Raw genomic sequence first — 18,488 nt, 5'->3', positions numbered from 1 at the left:
ACATTATGCACCTGATTATGTATGCTTATGAGTTATGCAGTGTATTTCTAATTTATTTACACCATATATTATTTTTTACTCCAGTACCTTTATGGATACAAAGTGTATTTTAAACCAAATCACCTCTACATCAAAGAAGCAAAGAAAAAATGAAATAACACAGTACAATAACCCTTTCTTTACCAAGTACCCAGGACATTTTATTCACATGCACATGATCCCTTTTGTAATATTAAGTTAAACCTATCTTAATCAACTCCATCAATACTCAGTGGCACTTAATCATTTTACTATGACTAATGCCAGACTACTTTATTCAGCTTCACATGACCCCTTCAGCACTAAATTGGGGATGGGGGAGTGAAAATGAAAATATACATTAAAGAGATTGCAGAAGTAAAATGGGGAAAGCTTAAAGAGAAAGGATAAAGAAGAGAAAGAGAAAAATTATGGAACAGGCATGGCCACTGACTCAAAATCCCTAATACAACCACCATACAAAAGACACATTCTACACTGCCTTATCCAGACAACAACACAGTATCTGTTCTTTGAATGACTTGTGGGTCAATCCAGTGGCCACTGTCATTATTTGGGAGCTGTGGGTCACCTGCATAAAGGATCTGGGGCAATAGATTGATTGATATACAAGACATGGAACACAGGTAAACACAACTAGGTAAATATATAGTTTCCCACTGCCCCATGGACACACTAAATTTTTTTATGGATCTAACCGATGGCTATAGCCAAAGTTTACCGAATTTGACCAATATGTATATGTGCATATATACATATATATATATATATATATTCAGTTTTTGCATTCTTCCTCAGTAAAGGTATCTCAGTCATCAAAACTATACTTGGGGAAGGATGAGACTACTTGTCATTTCACATTAGAACAATTTAACATAAAAACACAATAAAGGTGAGAACCAAACAAATCTTTTCTACTTACCATTATGCTCCTCTTATTCAGTTTGTGATCCTCCCATTTAAGCTCCTTAACTTTCTGCTTTCTCCTCCAAATCTAGTCTCTTCTACCACATACTTTTTCCAATTATTTCTGTCTTGCACAAAAATCTTTGCTCAGCTTCTTCATGTTGATACCTTGCCTTTCCAAACGGTTCATTCCCTTACTTTCAGTATTCCCATTCATCTCCTGTATTTCCTTCCTGAATCATTCTTTCCTTGACCAATATACCTTTTCATTATTTCCACACATCAAATCTCTACAAGGCTGAGTTTTTTCTTCTACATTCTCTTTTATATTTGTCTCCTCTCTCCAATTTAACACTCTCCATTTCCTTATGCAACACACACTCCTCAAATATTTCTGCTGTTTTTTCCATTCCAATAAGCTACAGTCATATCCAAAATTTACCTCCATATAGCTGGCACTATTTCTTCCATGCTCTACACTATACCACACTTTGATCTAATATTTTCAACTTATCCCCTAACACTCTATACAGCTACAGTTGCCATTCATGCATTCATCAATGTAAGATCCATTTACCAAAACATTCATTCCCAAACATACAAGACTTGTTACCTCATTCAAGCTACTTTCTTTAATTTTTACATTTACAGGTCTCTTCTTTGTCTCCATAATCTTACTTTTTCCCAAAACTTTTTCCAGTCATATATATACAGTATATACACACATAACCATATACACATACAAGTGCATATATGCATGTATATATTTTTTCCTTACAAACACTACTGTATACCAACTATGTTTTCGTGCTTAATAAAGTACCTAAGACAGCCCTATAATTACTGCTATTTATAAAAACCACAAATTCCATAACTGTAGACTTAGCTGTGATTTTCAAGTTAAGGCAATCAAGTTTGTGTTAATCAGTCACACACATTCTTGTTTGTATGTGATAATTTCCTCAAAAGTTTAATTAGTGATAGATAAAGTGATAATGGGTACATAAATACAAAAATTTAACTGATACCCAAAAATAGTTCATTCAAGTATAGAAAAAGCTAGAACTACTGAGAATAACCAGGGCTAACACTCAAGCTCACAAATTGAGTAAAAAATACACAGAAATGGAATGAGATAATGATAACTTTCCTGCTGAGACAATACAGAAAATTGCAGGAGATACCAGAATAAATGTTATCAGTACTATACAAATCAATATTGGTTATTGAATCAAAATTTCCAGGTCTATGCCCAGTCATAGCATAACCAGTGCAAACATTAATGTTATACTTACATAAATAACACTGTAAAAAATTATACAGTGCAGTAAAATTGTGTTGGCCGGCTTTTGTCCAAACCAATGACCTAATAATACATTGCATTTTGTGGGACAAATTGAATTATATCACAAAAATGTCCATAAAAAATATACAAATTCAATATTCAAGTGACATATACAAAAGAAAAATATGTAAGTTATGATAATCATATACAAAATATACTGGGAATGAAACAAATATCACTGCACTGTTAGCAACACGACAAAATTCAAAGAAGCACACCTTTTACCCCCTTAATCATCGCACTGATGTAGAATGTAAGGCTTTAGCTGCTGATCATGAAATGTTGCAAATTTATTTGTGTTAGTTATCAAAAAATATAGTTCAGAAAATGTATACGCACTTGTACAAGCAATTCACACATGCCCACAAGCTTGGGTTGTTCATATACAGGAGAACTGAGCTCCTGGAGGCACAAATAACATGACAGGACTGTATATAACGCTATAAGAAAAATTATATTCACAAGATATAAAAACTTGCATTTTAGGCAACAATAATGGGCCTCCTGTTTCTGCTTGTTTTGTGCCAAAATTCATCTATTCTTCTAATTATAGTACTTTCTACTTTGAGAATCCATTGTATTTCTGCTATGAATGAAATATGAAACTGTCTATAAATAAGTGCGTCTTGTAAAGTTTTCTAATGAATGTTTCCATGGCAACAAGGAAAGAGTAATATTATTACAATGGTATAACACATTCTTTTCATGACACATTACACATTCAAACTTTAATACTTTATAATGTCATACAAAATTCTGCTTGGTTGTAAACTGTTGCAAAGTTCTGTAGTCCTAATCAGCCCATAAAATTATATGTAGTAGCTTCACTTATTTTTTTAGCCTTATCACTTTAAAGAATTTAAATTCTTTTTCAAAAAAGGATGAATACACTACTAATCTCCTGACAACATACATTTACAGATCTAGCAATCTGAAGACCTTAACTTGCTTTGACATAATAACCTAGAGATTCACCAATAACATTTTCAACACAGAAGCCCAGATCAAAATCTATTGATTCTGATCTTTCAAATCTCTAAACAAATTTCAGCTTTTAAAAGTCATTATAAAAAAAGGTATGTTTTGTTACTAAGTGACAACTTTTCCTATATTCATATCATCAAGTCATATTAATAAATCATACAGGGAAATCATTACTTAGTGATAGAGCATACCTGAACAGGAATATGACAACTGAAGTCACTTGGTGAACTGAAAGACCAAAATTGACAACAAGGATAAATCACATGAAGATACAATAAATCAAGTTCATATTCTTATGCAGTAGTCAATAAATTCGAGATAATTCTATAAAACACACATAATATTCATCCTTTTGATTTCAAAGAGGCATGGAAAGATCACTTTGTGTCAACTACACTATGATCAACTAATAATTGAAAGTTTGTAAATGTGCATTACCCAATCACAATAACAAGAATATGAGCGCACCTTAATCAACAGTGTAAGTATAATGATTCACAGAGTGTAAAATGACTCTTATAAGAGAAAATAAATAATTTGTACGACCAAATTATGGAATGTGCATTTGTTCTAAAGCTTGGAATTTCACATATTGGTGCCATAACTATCATGGAAAAAATTAGAAGTAAACCATAAAGCTACTAATGGGTCACTTTTTAAAAGAATACAGCTCTATTAACCCTTTTGCTGTGTTTTACAACCCTAATATTTATTTTATCTACCAGATGGCAATGCTATTTCACAGGGTGAAACCTCCAAAATGAGGATATTAACCTCTTCAATATGAGTCAAATATTTATGCATACATCAGGTTGCCTGATGTACGATGATGCATCACAATATGTGCATTACAAAATATAAAGTTACTGCTGTTAAACTCATTCTCTTTCACCCTGAATAATTATAACATCACAGAAAGCATAAGCAAGCCTATTCAAAGAAAGTAGGAGTCACTCAGCTACAACTACCAAAATTAATATAATCAGGAAACTGATGCTGGCATCCTCATAAACCCCACTTGCAGCTCGTGACACATACACAGGCATCATCATATTCAAGAGGTTAAGTATCATCTTGAAGCTACCTCATGTAACAATTTTGTTGTAATTTATTGCTGTCACCCACCCAGCTAAAGCAAACACTTTCCACAGCAAAAAGATTAAAACATAAATGTCATTGTACAAATATTGAAGGCCCTAAAATGTACAAAACATTTAAAAATAAAATACCTAATCAATGAAAGGGTCCTCTTACAAATGAATGTAGCTATAATACATACAAGTGTTAACTAATGCCACAGTTGCATTAGCTTATTCAAGGACCTGGAATGTATAGAAATCTTTACTAACAATTACATCATCAAAGTAAGTAAAGGGTTCTCTTTGGAATGTATAGAAATCTTTACTAACAATTAAATCACCAAAGTAACTGAATAGTTCTATTTTAAATTAATGTAACCCTATCAAACATAAATGTACCACTTTTGCCAGAACTATTAAATAATATTCCAAGGACTTGGAGTACATGAAAAAATTTAAATGAAAACTAACTCACCTAAATAACCAAAGAAATTAATGTAACTCCATCAAACATAAATATCTGATCTATGCCTGAATTATATATGAATATTCAAGGATCTGGAATATACAAAAATCTCTGGGGAAAACTAAATCACCTATGCATCAGAGGTTTTGCTTTGGAATGAATATAGATCTATTAAAACACAAACATCTGACCTATGTCAGGATTATGCATGGATATCTAAGGACGTGGAACATATGAATACTTTTAAGGGAACAACAGCAATACTGTATGAACATTTCATAACAAGACTACAAAAATACAAATAACATAAACAACTAACTTTCCAACATAGCTTTGTTCTGCTCATTACTGCATCCATGAAACTAAACATAGCACTTTTACATGAAATTCTATATTACTTTCATTTTCCTAAGTCCTAAACATGTATCACCAAAATATTAAGGCAACAAAATTTTACTTCATAAAAACCCAGATATTATTTACAATTTTGGCTCTATGAGATTTCACAGTCAGCAACTGCACTAGATCCCGATATATTCTTAAAGTAACCGCCAATGTACAGCTCATTCAATACTTTACCACTTTTTTTTAATAGGACATGTACTATCATACCTATTCATATTTCAAAAAGTATTATTTCCTACTGAACACTTGATTTATGTTGTTAATATTCATATATTGTAAAAATATACTTGGATATTTTTTACAGCACCTCCACTTGTTAAAAAAATAATAGGTTCACAAGGCCATCTGCCATGGTTGACACCAATTGGACTCCCTTAGAGGATCATACAAACCAACCAGCCCAAAAATATGAATGCCACTGATGCAAGGAACTCGCGATTTGACACAAGGTATGCAGCAGGAACCTGGTGAGCCTTGGCAAGACGACCAAGTTCAAAGAGAGGAACAGTAATGAGCATCATGTCGGGAATCATGAAGAAGATGTCACGAAGAACCTGTAACCATATCAGAGGATATTGTGAGAACAAATAAACTACAACTATCTATCATAGCAAGCAAATGACTGTTAACCTCACAGTGTATGTATGTGTTTAAGTCAATTCAGATGCATAAACAAATGCCATAAGTATCATACAGAAAATTGGGAAATTATGTCTTTGATTTCCCTGTAGGATCAATGTTTGCAGGTCCCATGGAGAGAGTACATAGAAATAAAAACATTGGAAAAAATGTGAAAGACACATATCTTACCTGATGTAGCATTCCATTACCCCTTACAACATTTTCTATGAACTGGTCAAACCCAGCAGAAAGAACATGCAGAATGGCAATGTTGACAATGATGAGGATCCTTCCTGATGTTATTGCAACACTTCTGTGATTGACAAGAAAAATACAATATTTAGATTTAAAAAATTAAACCTGAATAAAAAAAAAACACTGACATTTGTTTACATCTGAAACACTATCAGTTACCCGGTACTCACAATCACAACAACAATTACAGTTAACTGAAGTTTCAATGACAAGAAACCTGCAGACACAGTAGCAGGGAAGTGTTTTTGGAGTCACCCATAAATCAGTCTGGGAGGAAATTTAGGATTGTTTTCTATGTCGTACAACTGTGGGTATATTTTAATGTTACTGGCTAGCAGGAGCAAGAGGAGGAAAGCGATTACTGATGTTAGCTCTTTTTATGTCTTCATGTGAAAAAGTTGGGGGGAAAATAACTTTGAGCTGATGGAGATTTTGAGCCTGTCCAGACACTGAGAGTCAGTCTCTTGGGGCTGCAACTCCAGATAGATGTTGAGGTAAAAATAATAATTATCTCCTCAATTTTCTGTGACTGATAACATGCAGTTGCACAGAGGCAGACAATGGTCTTTGGGTCCTCCCATAGATCTCTCTGTAATGAAACTTTGGACTGTTGTCTGTAATGCACTAGTGTAGGACTATTTGTGTCACTAATGAAAGTACAGGGAGAATGATGCCTAGTCCTAATCCCCATCCCATTTTTCTCGCCTCTTACAACTCAAGTGGGAAGACTTGGTGGCAGCACTCTACCCCCCACCACAGGGTAGGTGAAAAAAGGAAATGAATATTCAGAGAAATGGTACAGGACAGTAACAAAGGGTTGGGGGACAGCATAATGTAGGGAGAGTCGCAGTATAATACATACATACATACATATACCAAGGCTTTTTCCCCCTTACAAGGGAGGTAGCCAAAAAGGAAAAGGCATAAAATCATTCCCACCCATTCCATCCCTGAATACACTCCACACCCCTCCACCCTCCCTCTCATCTTAGCACCTCCTGGATGACGGGTCATCCCTGCACCTTGTCCACATAATTTCTCTGTGAACAGTCCTCCTCTATCACAGATAAAATGATGTGTGGTTCTGGTCTAGAGGCACCCCATACAGACCCTAAATCATCAACTGCATGCTACTTTGCCACAATAACATGCAGCCAATACCCCAGACAGAGTATTGGCTGTAAAAAAAAGTAAAGGCATAAGAGGGTCTAGGAGGTTCTCAGAAGTGAAGAGAGGATGAGGGAGAGAAGGGGTGGCTATACTAGTAAGTGAAGAGATAGGTAAACATATAGTGGAGTGGAAGGAGGTTTCTTCAAGGTTAATGTGGATGAAGGTGAAACTGGGAAAGGAGATGTGGGTTTTTGTTAGTGTACATGGGCCTGGTAGTGAGAAGAGTGTAGAAGAAAGGGAGGCTTTTTGGATGGATGAGTGCATAGAGAGATTAGGGAGAAACATCAATATAGTAGCATTGGGAGACCTTAATGCTAGGGTAGGAAATGAATGAATAGACAGAGTAGTTGGGAAGTGTGGAGTTCCAGGAAAGAATCGTAGTAGAGAGTTGATGGTGGAGATGTGTCTAGAAAGAGAGTTGATGATAGCAAATACAGTGTTTAGGAAGAAAGTCAAGCATAAGTACACATGGGAAAGGGTGGTGGATGGAAGGGTGGTAGATAGAGTGTTAATGGACTATGTAGTGGTAAATAGGAGTATAATAGGAAGAGTTAAGGATGTACATGTTCTAAAGGGAGAGAGTGGGGGATATCAGATCATTTTCTGGAAGGTGAGTCGAGAGTGGAGGATTGATGGTGAAAGAGGAAAAGGATGAAAGGTAGGAAGGTGCTTAGAGTGAACTGCTTATGAGAGAGAGGAGGAGAAGGAGTGCAGGGGGGGAGGGGGGATGGTTTGGAAAGGGAGCCACAGGGTGTGCAGGGATGGTGTGTGGAATGGGGAGGATGGGAGGGGTGGTGAATGGTGGGATAGGGAAGCAGGGGAGGTTGTGGAGGAGAAGAGGATTTGATTACTTCACAAAGTAAATTATTTTTTAAATGTATTATAATTCTTTTTCTGATATCTATTTCACAGAAATGTTATTAATACTTACTTGTCCATTAAGTACACAACAGCGATAGTTGATATCATTTCAGTTATGGAGAAGAAGAGCTGATGATTCCAGTGATGGTAGAATTCATCATTCCAGTAATTGAAGTAGGACCACCAAGAATAGTAGTGTGGGTATACACTGCAGCCCAACAATACCAGCATTGACCACCGCAGCTGTCAACCATAAGAACAGTCTCTATGTCATCAAGGAAATTATTCAAATGTATATTCTTGCTGTCCAGGACAGGTTCATAACAGAAAAAATTAGATTCAAAGATAAACACATACACACCCTTTCGTTGAATGGATGGCGAGAACTAGAGTTCCGAAGAAAAAGGAAAATCTATGTGGATCTCAACGTCCAGGAAGTGCCTTATTGTATTTATAAGGAAGGGGAGAGCTCGTGGTATAGTGGGAGGGTGATAGGGAAGGAGAAAGGTAGGGATTATTGAGGGAAATGAGGAAGAGGGGGACATGGTCCAGGAGGCCAGGCGTCTTGTAAACAAAAGGCGGACTGATGACGTTGACTTTGGTGATGATGGGATCAACAAAAATGTAAAGATTAGAAGTACAGTATAGATAAGAGCAGCACAGTGGAAGGTGATGATAATAGTTTCCAGGGATTTAATGAGGGGGGGGGTGATACCAACCTCCCCCGATTGGCAAGACTAGAGGAGAAATTTGATAAGATGTCCGAGCATTGGGAAAACAGGTTCGGTTACGTAGCCAAAACTGCACAAAGAGTTGAAAGATTGGAAGAACTAGAGAAGGCGAACAAAAACTTAACTTTAGAAATAGAAGAATTAAAAAGACAGTTAAAAGAAGTTAAAGAAGAGAATGAGGAATTAAAGAGGAATAATAAAGACAATAAAGAGGCCATAGCAAAGGAAGCACAGGGCTGGAAAAAAAATCCAAGACAGTAAAGTTGCATTTTCTGATATAATTAAACAACAAATGAAAGAACAAATAGAAGACTCAGTTATTAAAGTGATGAGACAGAAGGAGAATATAGTAAGAGACTTAGCAGACAAAAAGAAATGTATAATCATATTAGGAATGGAAGAGAAATTTAACCAAAATAGAACCACAAGAATTAAAGAGGAAAAAGAAAAAGTAAACAGTTTACTAGAATTAGTTCAGGAAGATGAACCTGAAATCATGAAACAAATTGAAGAGATGTTTAGGCTCGGAAAATATAGTACAGGTAAGACCAGACCAATTAAGATTAAATTCAGGTCACAAACAACAGCAGAGAATATCTTAGCAAAAACAGGGAAGCTAGCAGCAAGTGAACAATATAAAAAGGTATGGATAAAAAGAGAAATGAATAAAGAGGAAAGAGAGGAAGAAAAAATGAAAAGGCAAGAAGCTAAAGAAAAAAACGAGAACAGAACGGAGTCAGAAAAAGAAAAATTCTACTGGAGAGTAGTGAATATGAAAGTGAGGAAATGGACCATAACAGAGAGAAACAAAAAAGAAACAGAAAATACAATGGAAATAACAGAAAGTTAAGAGTGTCCTACACAAATATAGATGGATTAATAACAGGACCGAATGAACTGAACGAGTATCTGAAGGAAAAAGAACCGGACATAATGGGAATTGTAGAGACAAAATTAAAAGGTCCACTACCACCCCACAGCATAGGACACAACGCATATAATTATTGGATTAGAAACAGAGAGATAAAACAAGGGGGTTGAGTTATGTTCCTGGCTAAGAAGGATATAAACGTGAAGAGTGTCACATATGGAAAGAATAGAGAAGAAATGATTATCATAGAAGTAGAAGACAGAGATAAGAAGAGCAGAAAGTTTGTAATAAACTACATGCCCCCAAAAACAGCCTCGTGGGAAGAGAGTGAACATAAAAGTATGTTAGAAGACACAAGAATAACATTAAACAAGATAATGGAAGATGGAGGAAGAATAGTTATGATGGGTGACTTTAATTGCAAAGAAGTCTGCTGGGAAGAGATGACCATAAAGGGTGGAGAAGACTCATGGGGAAATGTTCTACTTGAGATGATTATTGACCACACAATGACACAATGGATTCAAGAGAACACTAGGTATAGAAATGAAGAAGAACCATCAAGACTAGACCTAATAATCACATCAGAACCTGAAATAGTGGAAAAGATAGAATACCAGGCACCAATAAGTAAAAGTGACCACATATTGATAGAACTAGAACTAAGCGAGAAAAAATACATGAAAAGAAATGAAAAATATATAAAAGGAAGATTGATGTATGATTTTTTTTTTCTTTTTATAAAATAAGAGAATTCTTTCAAAATGAAAACTGGGAAAGAATACACAAAGAAGATACAACAGTAGAAGAGAAATGGAATATTTTGACAAAAATTGATAAAAAAGGAGTGGAAAAGTATGTCCCAAGACAAAAACAAGAAAAAGAATATGTAAAGTGCTGGTACAACAAAAGTTATAGGGAGTTAAAAGACAAAAGAGACAAAGCTTGGACCAAATTGAAGAAATACAAAAGACCTGAAAAATGGAAAATATATACTTGTTATAGAAATGAATATGTACAAGCGTGCAGAGAGGAAAAGAGAAAATATGAAAAAGATGTCATAGAAAAATGTAAAGATCAACCAAAACTATTTTATAGATTTGTAAACAACAAACTGAAAAACAAACAAGATTTGGAGAAATTAAGACAAGGAGGAGTTGAATACACAGAGGAAATAGAAATGGTGGAAATTATGAACAGACATTTTAAATCAGTGTTTACAAGGGAGAATATACAACCGGAAGAGATCGAATGGAAGGAGAAAGTCCCCCCTATGAAAGAAATAGAAGTAACAAAGAATGAAATAATGAAACACTTCAGTAATCTTGATGTTAGAAAATTGCATGGACCAGATGAAATAGCAAACTGGATTTTGAAAGAATGCAGAAATGAACTGGCAGACAAAATACATAGCATAATCAATAGTTCCTTGAAAGAAGGAAAAGTTCCAGAAGATTGGAAAAAAGCAAATATAGTACCCATTTATAAAGGAGGAAATAAAGAAGACCCTACCAACTATAGACCAGTCTCTCTAACAAGTACAATAGCAAAAATTTGTGAAAGAATTATCAAAAGTAAATGGGTAAAATATTCATAAAAAAACAGCGTGCTAAATCCAAGGCAATTTGGATTCAAACAAGGACGATCATGCGTCACCAATTTAATATGTTTCTATTCAAGGCTAATAGATATAATACAAGAAAGAGATGGATGGGCTGATTGTGCATTTCTAGACCTAAAAAAAGCTTTTGACAAAGTACCACATAAGAAGTTGCTTAAGAAATTAGAAACTGAAGGAGGAATACAGGGCAAACTGCTTAAATGGATGGAAGACTTTTTTGCAAGAAAGAAAAATGAGAGTAGTGATAAGAGACAAACACTCAAAATGGGATGACGTAATAAGCGGTGTTCCACAAGGAACAGTTCTGGCCCCAATAATGTTTGCTATATACATTAATGATATGGATGAAGAAATTGAAAGTTATATGAGCTTCTTTGCAGATGATGCAAAACTATTGAAAAAAGTGAACACAGAAGAAGATTGTGAGTCACTACAGAGTGATCTAAATAAAGTATGGGAATGGAGTAGGAAGTGGGAGATGGAGTTCAACACTAAAAAGTGTAGTATAATGGAATTTGGAAAAAGCAAAATCAGAATAACAGGATCATATAAATTGGGAGAAGAAGGAATAAAAAGAGTAGAAAATGAGAAGGACCTGGGAGTCATTGTTATGAATAATATGTCACCTGAGAAACATATAAATAAGATTTTTGGAGAAACTTATAATTTAATAAGAACAATCAAAGTGGCATTTACATACCTGGATGAAGAAATGGTGAAGAAAATTCTAACCACTCTGATAAGACCAAGATTGGAATATGCAGCAACGATGTGGTCACCAAGTACAAAAAAATGTATAAAAAAACACACTCAAAACTATCATATGAAGAGAGACTAGCAAAACTTGAACTACAAACACTAGAGCAAAGAAGAGAGAGAGGAGATTTGATAGCTATTTACAGAATCATGAAAGGCATAGAAATTATTGATAGAGAGAATCTGATAAAATGGGATAACAGAAATACAAGAGGGCACGGAAAGAAAATCAAGAAAGACAGCAATAGAAGAGATCTGAAAAAGAACAGCTTTCCTCACAGAGTAATAGACAGTTGGAACAAGTTAGATGAGAAAGTGGTGTAGGCAAAAACAATACATCAATTTAAAAATAGTTTAGATAAAATGAGATATGAAGACGGGACACCACGAGTATAGCTCCCCTCCCCGTAAAATACAACTAGGTAAATACACACAATGTATACATCTCAATAGGAATCACTGATGAGTATCTACATGTGGTAGTCTTGCAAGATGGACAGCAAAGCTGCCCCTTTTCAAAATCAATCTGAACTTGGCCAAAGATCTCTCTCAATTAACTTAAGCTGTCTGTGTGTACTGGTGTGATACTGTTTTCTTATGTTACTGGATAAAAGTAAGAAGAGGCAAGCACTTGCAAATTATCAACTCTCTATGTGTGGAAAGGTGTAAGAAATGCAGTTGAAGAGATCTTGGCATAATTCAGAGACCAAATGTCCCTCTGGGTTGCACCTAATCATGGAGGTGAAAGGGGCTGACTTATTCTAAAAATGGTTAGTTTAGCTGCCCATCTTGTGAAACCAACACAAACAAGTACCCATCTTTTGTCCTACATAGATTTAAGATAAATTAAGTAAAAATTCTACTACAATGTATACAAGTAACTTGTATACATTTTGGTAACAAGTTTAATAAGAATGTTGAGTGAGAAATAACATTTTGAAATCAAACTCTTCTGTGATGCACGACTATGCAAACACACAGACAGAGAGAAAAGGTCAAGTATTCTTTGCAGACTTATAAATTCAAATTCAAATAAATGTTATCATAAGAATATATTCCCATCCAGTAAGCTCTAAAGATATGTAAACAACAAATGTTTATAACTCAACAATAAAAGTAAAATCGTGAATGAAAAAACATAATAATTTTCACTTTTAACTTACTTCCCGTGCTAAAAGTAGATGAACTACTCTCTTTGTTGCTTCATATGTCAAAATAACAGCCAGAACTGTTACAATCCATATCTTAAATGTGTTTGATGTGACATTGAAGTAAATGTGCTTGAAACCAGCTGGACCCCTCTCATACACACCTAAAAGAATCATGAAAATACAATTATCAGTCATCATATAATTCAATAACAATAATCTAATAATACAATGTGAGTCAGTCTAGCTTGATGTAGGCTTTTTTGGGGGTTCCTAATGATTCTTTCTTTTTTTTCACAGAATGTTGTAGATAATGCTGCCAAAAGACATGGACGAGACAAATCAAACCAATCAGCCATTGCCTTGAGTTTTACAATGTGAAAAATTTGCAGCACCATAGTAATCTCTCTGGAAAGAAATTTTGGATTTTTGCTTGTGTTGCATCTGTGAGGGACTGTTTCCATGACAGCAGTCTCAAGCTATCAGCTCTCCAGAAATGAAGAAAAAGTGTGAAAAAAATAATAATAAAACTGAAGTTGATAAAGAGAGATCTCAGCCCATGACTGGAGATCAATTATCATGCACCTCTAGACAGAAGTGAGGAGATTGATGGGTTTTGAAAATGGGCAGCTTCAATGTCCATCTTGCAGGACCACCACATGTAGCCCTGATGGATGTAACTTCCTTAGGCCAGACTTTTTTTGTCACTGGGTTGTATAATGATCAAAGTAAAAAAAAAGAAAAGAAAAATAAATAAATGAATAAATAAATAAAATAATAATAAAAAAAGAAAAAAAAAAATTGGATCCACCATCTGCAGAAAACATACAAAGCTTGGTATATATAGTAGCTTGTGTGCTCATTAGCCTGGCCAGTGAGAGGGTATAAATGAAACAAAGCTGAAAAAAATGTTTTTCTATTTCCTCCGACCTGACAATATGGTCTCCTAAAAATAAATATATGTGTTGGGGGCAATTTTTTATTTTTATTTCTATTTCGTCCTTCAACCTATGGGGAAGGATCCATGGTGCCCGTAACCCAATGAATAAAAAGTCTAGCCTTAGATTAAAATAATTCTATACTGACTCTAAATTAACTTCTTCCTTAACTTACACTCCCTCTTATTTGGCTATATAATGACATGTGCAAAAAAAAAAAAAAAAAGCAATTTTTTTTTTTCAATTCCATGGATTAGTCCCTTAAATACTGGTTATGTATCAAAACATAAAGATGAAAATGTAGTCCAATCATATGAGAAAAAAAAAGAGGTCACTCACCCTTAAATATTGTGTCCCAGCAACTGCAACTGCAAGTTCTTGGGTCAACTTTGAAATTATATTCATCCCAGAGATGAGAAATTATGCCAAAGTGAAGGAATGGTAGAAGAACTGGGACCATAAATCCAGCTGCAAGTCCAAGCATAATTTGGCGATAGGGAATACTACCCTCACTGCTGCCTGAATGCAATGGAAGTAACCCCATCTGAAAGGAAGAAGTAGATAATATATAACTGATAAGAATAATCAAGACTAGTCAAGAGCCTAAAAATTAAACATATTGTACATCACTTACTAGTGTGTCTCACTAACACTCAATTATCTGTATCTCAAATAATTAAAACAAGATGAGGTTATAAATAAAAATAAAAAATAAAATTGCTTTTTATTTCCTAGCTGAGAAACACAGCAAAGTTTTTCTGATAAAAAATAACAAGGTCCACATAGCATAGTAGATACATTGCAAAAGAAAAGAAAAAGAAAGAAGAAAAAATTAATTCTATAAGACATAAATCATATCAACATAAAGACTTGGAATGTGTATCAAAAGTGTAACTAGTGGATATTTTTAGTGATGGAATCAATCAATCAATCAATCTGTTGCCTAAGATCTCTCCTACAGGAACCCACAGCTCTCAATCAAATAGCAATAACTACCAGATAGTCCCATATATCACTCACAGAATAAATGTTGCTTTGCTATCTGGATATGGCTAGAGTTGGGCAGTATTTATTGTTTTATTAAGTGAGACTGATTTTATTATTCTTTTTTTTTGTACACATATTCATGACAGGATCATTCATGTTTCAATATCATTTTATGCTTCCTATCCATAAATCTTAACCTACTACTAGACTCTTATGATATGAAAATGATTTTTCATGTGAAATGTTAGGCATTGCTTATTGTTTCAAAAATAGAAAGAAGTGGTTTGCAATAACTCATCAGACCTTTAAAGGAAAATGAACAATCGTGAAATTTATTTTCTCTTAAGGTGAAACATCTAAAGTAATATATATAAACTAGTAAAAGTAGTAAACATTTATGGAGTAAAACATATTCACTCTGGAGAAGGGGTAGTAGATCGATCGTACCAGTGAAGAATAAATCCAAGAAAATAATTAACACCTTAGTAATACAGTTTGGTACCACTGGGATCAAAACTGCTACAGGGCATATTATATTGAGAGATAACAAAATACCATAAGAATATTTAGATGAATATTTAATGAAGTAAAAAATAAAATATTATTTTCCTTTCTATACACAAATACTTTAACTTGCTTTTTTAACTTTCCGAGACTTATAATTTCTGATGAAACTCTGAATTGGAAATGATCACACACAAACAATAATAGCCCCAGGATTTGGGCATGGTAAGTTTACTTTTCCATGTGCATGGCATGTAGTAATGTTGGACAATAACTAAGTACAATTTAATGAAATGGCATGTTCAACAACTGTATATATCCCTCAGACTAGTAAGTATTTGACAAGTTCTTTCTGATGTTCTGGCAACCATGACCTATTTCCCCTGAGTTTTCATGCCTTTACTTATCAATTGCTTAGTATTGTGTCATGAGCACAATAATATGTTCTTGGTAATTTTCTATTACAGTTTGTATCATTAGAGGAAATATATCTCTTGAGAACAAATATGTAAAAAGTTATATTCTTGCATACAGGATAGATAAATAATAAATAACAGAAGTCATCAAAGTGTAAGTGTAACTAGTAGACATGGAATCTTATCATCATCATGATCTTATCAAGGGATTAGTTTCTGAATAAACTGGCATGACAAAAATTTACCATCTAATATGATAATAAAGTTTGGTTCCTTTTTTATAACTCATATAATTGAAGGTTATCAAATGTGGCAAGATACTTTGCATTTTTAAAAGTTAAACATGATAATTTTCACTGACATGCCATGAGTAATATGTTTTATTACTAATCTCACAGATCAACATAAATAATCGGTAAATTGTTATATATTCAGTAATGTGTAAATATATAATCAAATAGAAGATGTTCAACACTATGCATAAATGACTCTATCTTCAACTGAGTTCCTATATGCATATACCTTTATAAATACGCTCTCCTTGTGTATTGATTCCAAAGGGTGTGTGCACACAAGTTTGTTTACATCATGTCAGCTGTTCGGGCATTCATCTTTAGAATCGGGATACATTTGTCGCCTGTCTATTTTCTTAAATTAATTCATCAAACTAAAATATCATTTAAAGGTAAGTGACAGTATTTCAAAATATGAGATTATTCTATCAAATACATCTATTTTCTAATGGTTTATATAGTTTTTCGCACAAGTGCATATATATTTGTGCAAAACATAAGACAAGTTTTAGATACTATGCGGCACATCTAAAAGCAAAGTTTATTTTCTAATATTCCAACACTAGAAAAAATGTGATAAACCCTCCAGTTTCATCAGTCGCATTCTATAATGATCAACATCTTCATAAATCAAATGAAAAGTCAATTCACTCCAGCTCAGCGTTGAAATTGGCGGATAGCTACGAATTAGCAAACTGGCATCTCAAGCAATTAAGGAGGGGTGGGGGTGGAAAAGGTACTAGTAAGGGATTCACATAACAAGGAAGCTTGCTGCTTTGGTAGTGTGTGACTTCACGTGAACGGGGAAGTACTCTAAGGGAGCAGGTACGTAACCCTATATTTTTAACCAAATTGGTAAGAATTTGTACAATGTTAGCACTGTAGCTACAAATACGAACACTGTCAATTGTCATTTGTGTCAGGGAGAATGAAAATATCACTGAAACCGAATGTGACACATAGTTTGCAACAGTTTTGTGCTTTATGTATTTTACCATGTATTTTTATTGATTTCTATCAGTTTATGTTTCGTTTCCATGTGGTACCTGTTGTCAGTGTACAGAAGTTTATTTTTATGTATGACATTATATCATTGAAAGAATTATTGGTCGCTACTACAATTCTTTCCTTTTTCTGCTACCCTCCTTAAACATCTTTAGTACTTCTATAACTAAAATCTCTTCGATATTATATGATATGATCTCCAACAATGGGATGGTTGGTTTTCAATTACGAAATACAATGCAGTCTGTATGCCAATAAGTAACTGATACGGGAATATATGTCTAACGTGATCCAATATGCTTTCGAGGAGTGTCACGCTTCTGCGGCAGTTTGCTCAAGTTCTTTAAAGTTGCAGGTCACAGACCTCTGGGAGGTGATTCACGTCAAAGGCTATTGATAACCTATTGACCTTGCATTAATTGCACACATTCGATGTGTAGCGGTTGGCGCGTGTTTAATATTTATAGAGAACCTGGCAACTCAAGCAGAGATCCTATCATTTCGTCTGGAATTAAATTAAAAGTAAGCATATATATTTTGCTTTGATTTTTATCAATTGTGTATAAATAACGTTAATTGATAAACGGAAATTATCGAGGCGTTTCTAGTACAATTGTAGTCATATCTATCCGTAATATCCAAGTAGAAAAAATAAGATTTTATTGGCCTACGACAAGGAGGGCTTATTGCAGACAGGAAGAAAACACGATCAGATGTGGATATATTTCAAGACACGCTCACCGATATATGTTAGGCATTCCATCTTACAGGCCACCATATATCTCGTCGTAGATTATTAAATAAAAGGAGGAAATATTCGTAAAGATATAGGCCTACAGGATGTAGCGTGAGATTTGAACAAAAACAACAGCAAAATGACAATTCGAAATCAAAATCGCTGACAATAAAGAAAAATTATTCTGAACAAATATAAAAATCATGTCGCTGTATAAATGAAGTAACGTGTAATATGTAGACGGTATTTTAGTTCTGTATTTAGAAACGAAATAACTCAAAGTATTGTATCTGGCAGTATCTGACATAGACCTGATAGTCAGCATCCTGGAATTGTGGAAATGAAATGGGA

At 34.3% G+C, this 18,488-nt stretch overlaps 2 protein-coding genes across 2 annotated transcripts in view; one reads left to right on the top strand and one right to left on the bottom strand.

The window, feature by feature from the left end:
• Positions 1–805: 805 nt before the first annotated feature.
• On the bottom strand, positions 806–16,708 carry LOC143024609 (uncharacterized). The gene is made up of 6 exons (XM_076183468.1): positions 16,626–16,708; positions 14,536–14,740; positions 13,274–13,422; positions 8,202–8,374; positions 6,035–6,158; positions 806–5,778 (listed from the first exon to the last, which is right to left on the bottom strand). Exons 2-6 carry the CDS (start codon positions 14,738–14,740, stop codon positions 5,599–5,601), a joined length of 831 nt encoding a protein of 276 aa, XP_076039583.1. The 5' UTR covers positions 16,626–16,708; the 3' UTR covers positions 806–5,598.
• Positions 16,709–17,101: 393 nt separating this feature from the next.
• The window catches only part of LOC143024607 (epidermal retinol dehydrogenase 2-like), a 130,357-nt gene continuing 128,970 nt past the window's right edge, over positions 17,102–18,488 (top strand). The window contains exon 1 of the mRNA XM_076183465.1: positions 17,102–17,221. The gene's annotated coding sequence lies outside the window, so the exon portion shown is untranslated. The remainder of the gene's footprint in view (positions 17,222–18,488) is intronic.

This window comes from Oratosquilla oratoria, chromosome 4, assembly GCF_046742065.1.
Source record: "Oratosquilla oratoria isolate Oo_2021 chromosome 4, ASM4674206v1, whole genome shotgun sequence".
NCBI lineage: Eukaryota > Metazoa > Arthropoda > Malacostraca > Stomatopoda > Squillidae > Oratosquilla > Oratosquilla oratoria.
The sequence above is the reverse complement of the archived record's forward strand: the minus strand, read 5'-3'. Positions and strand labels throughout refer to the sequence as shown.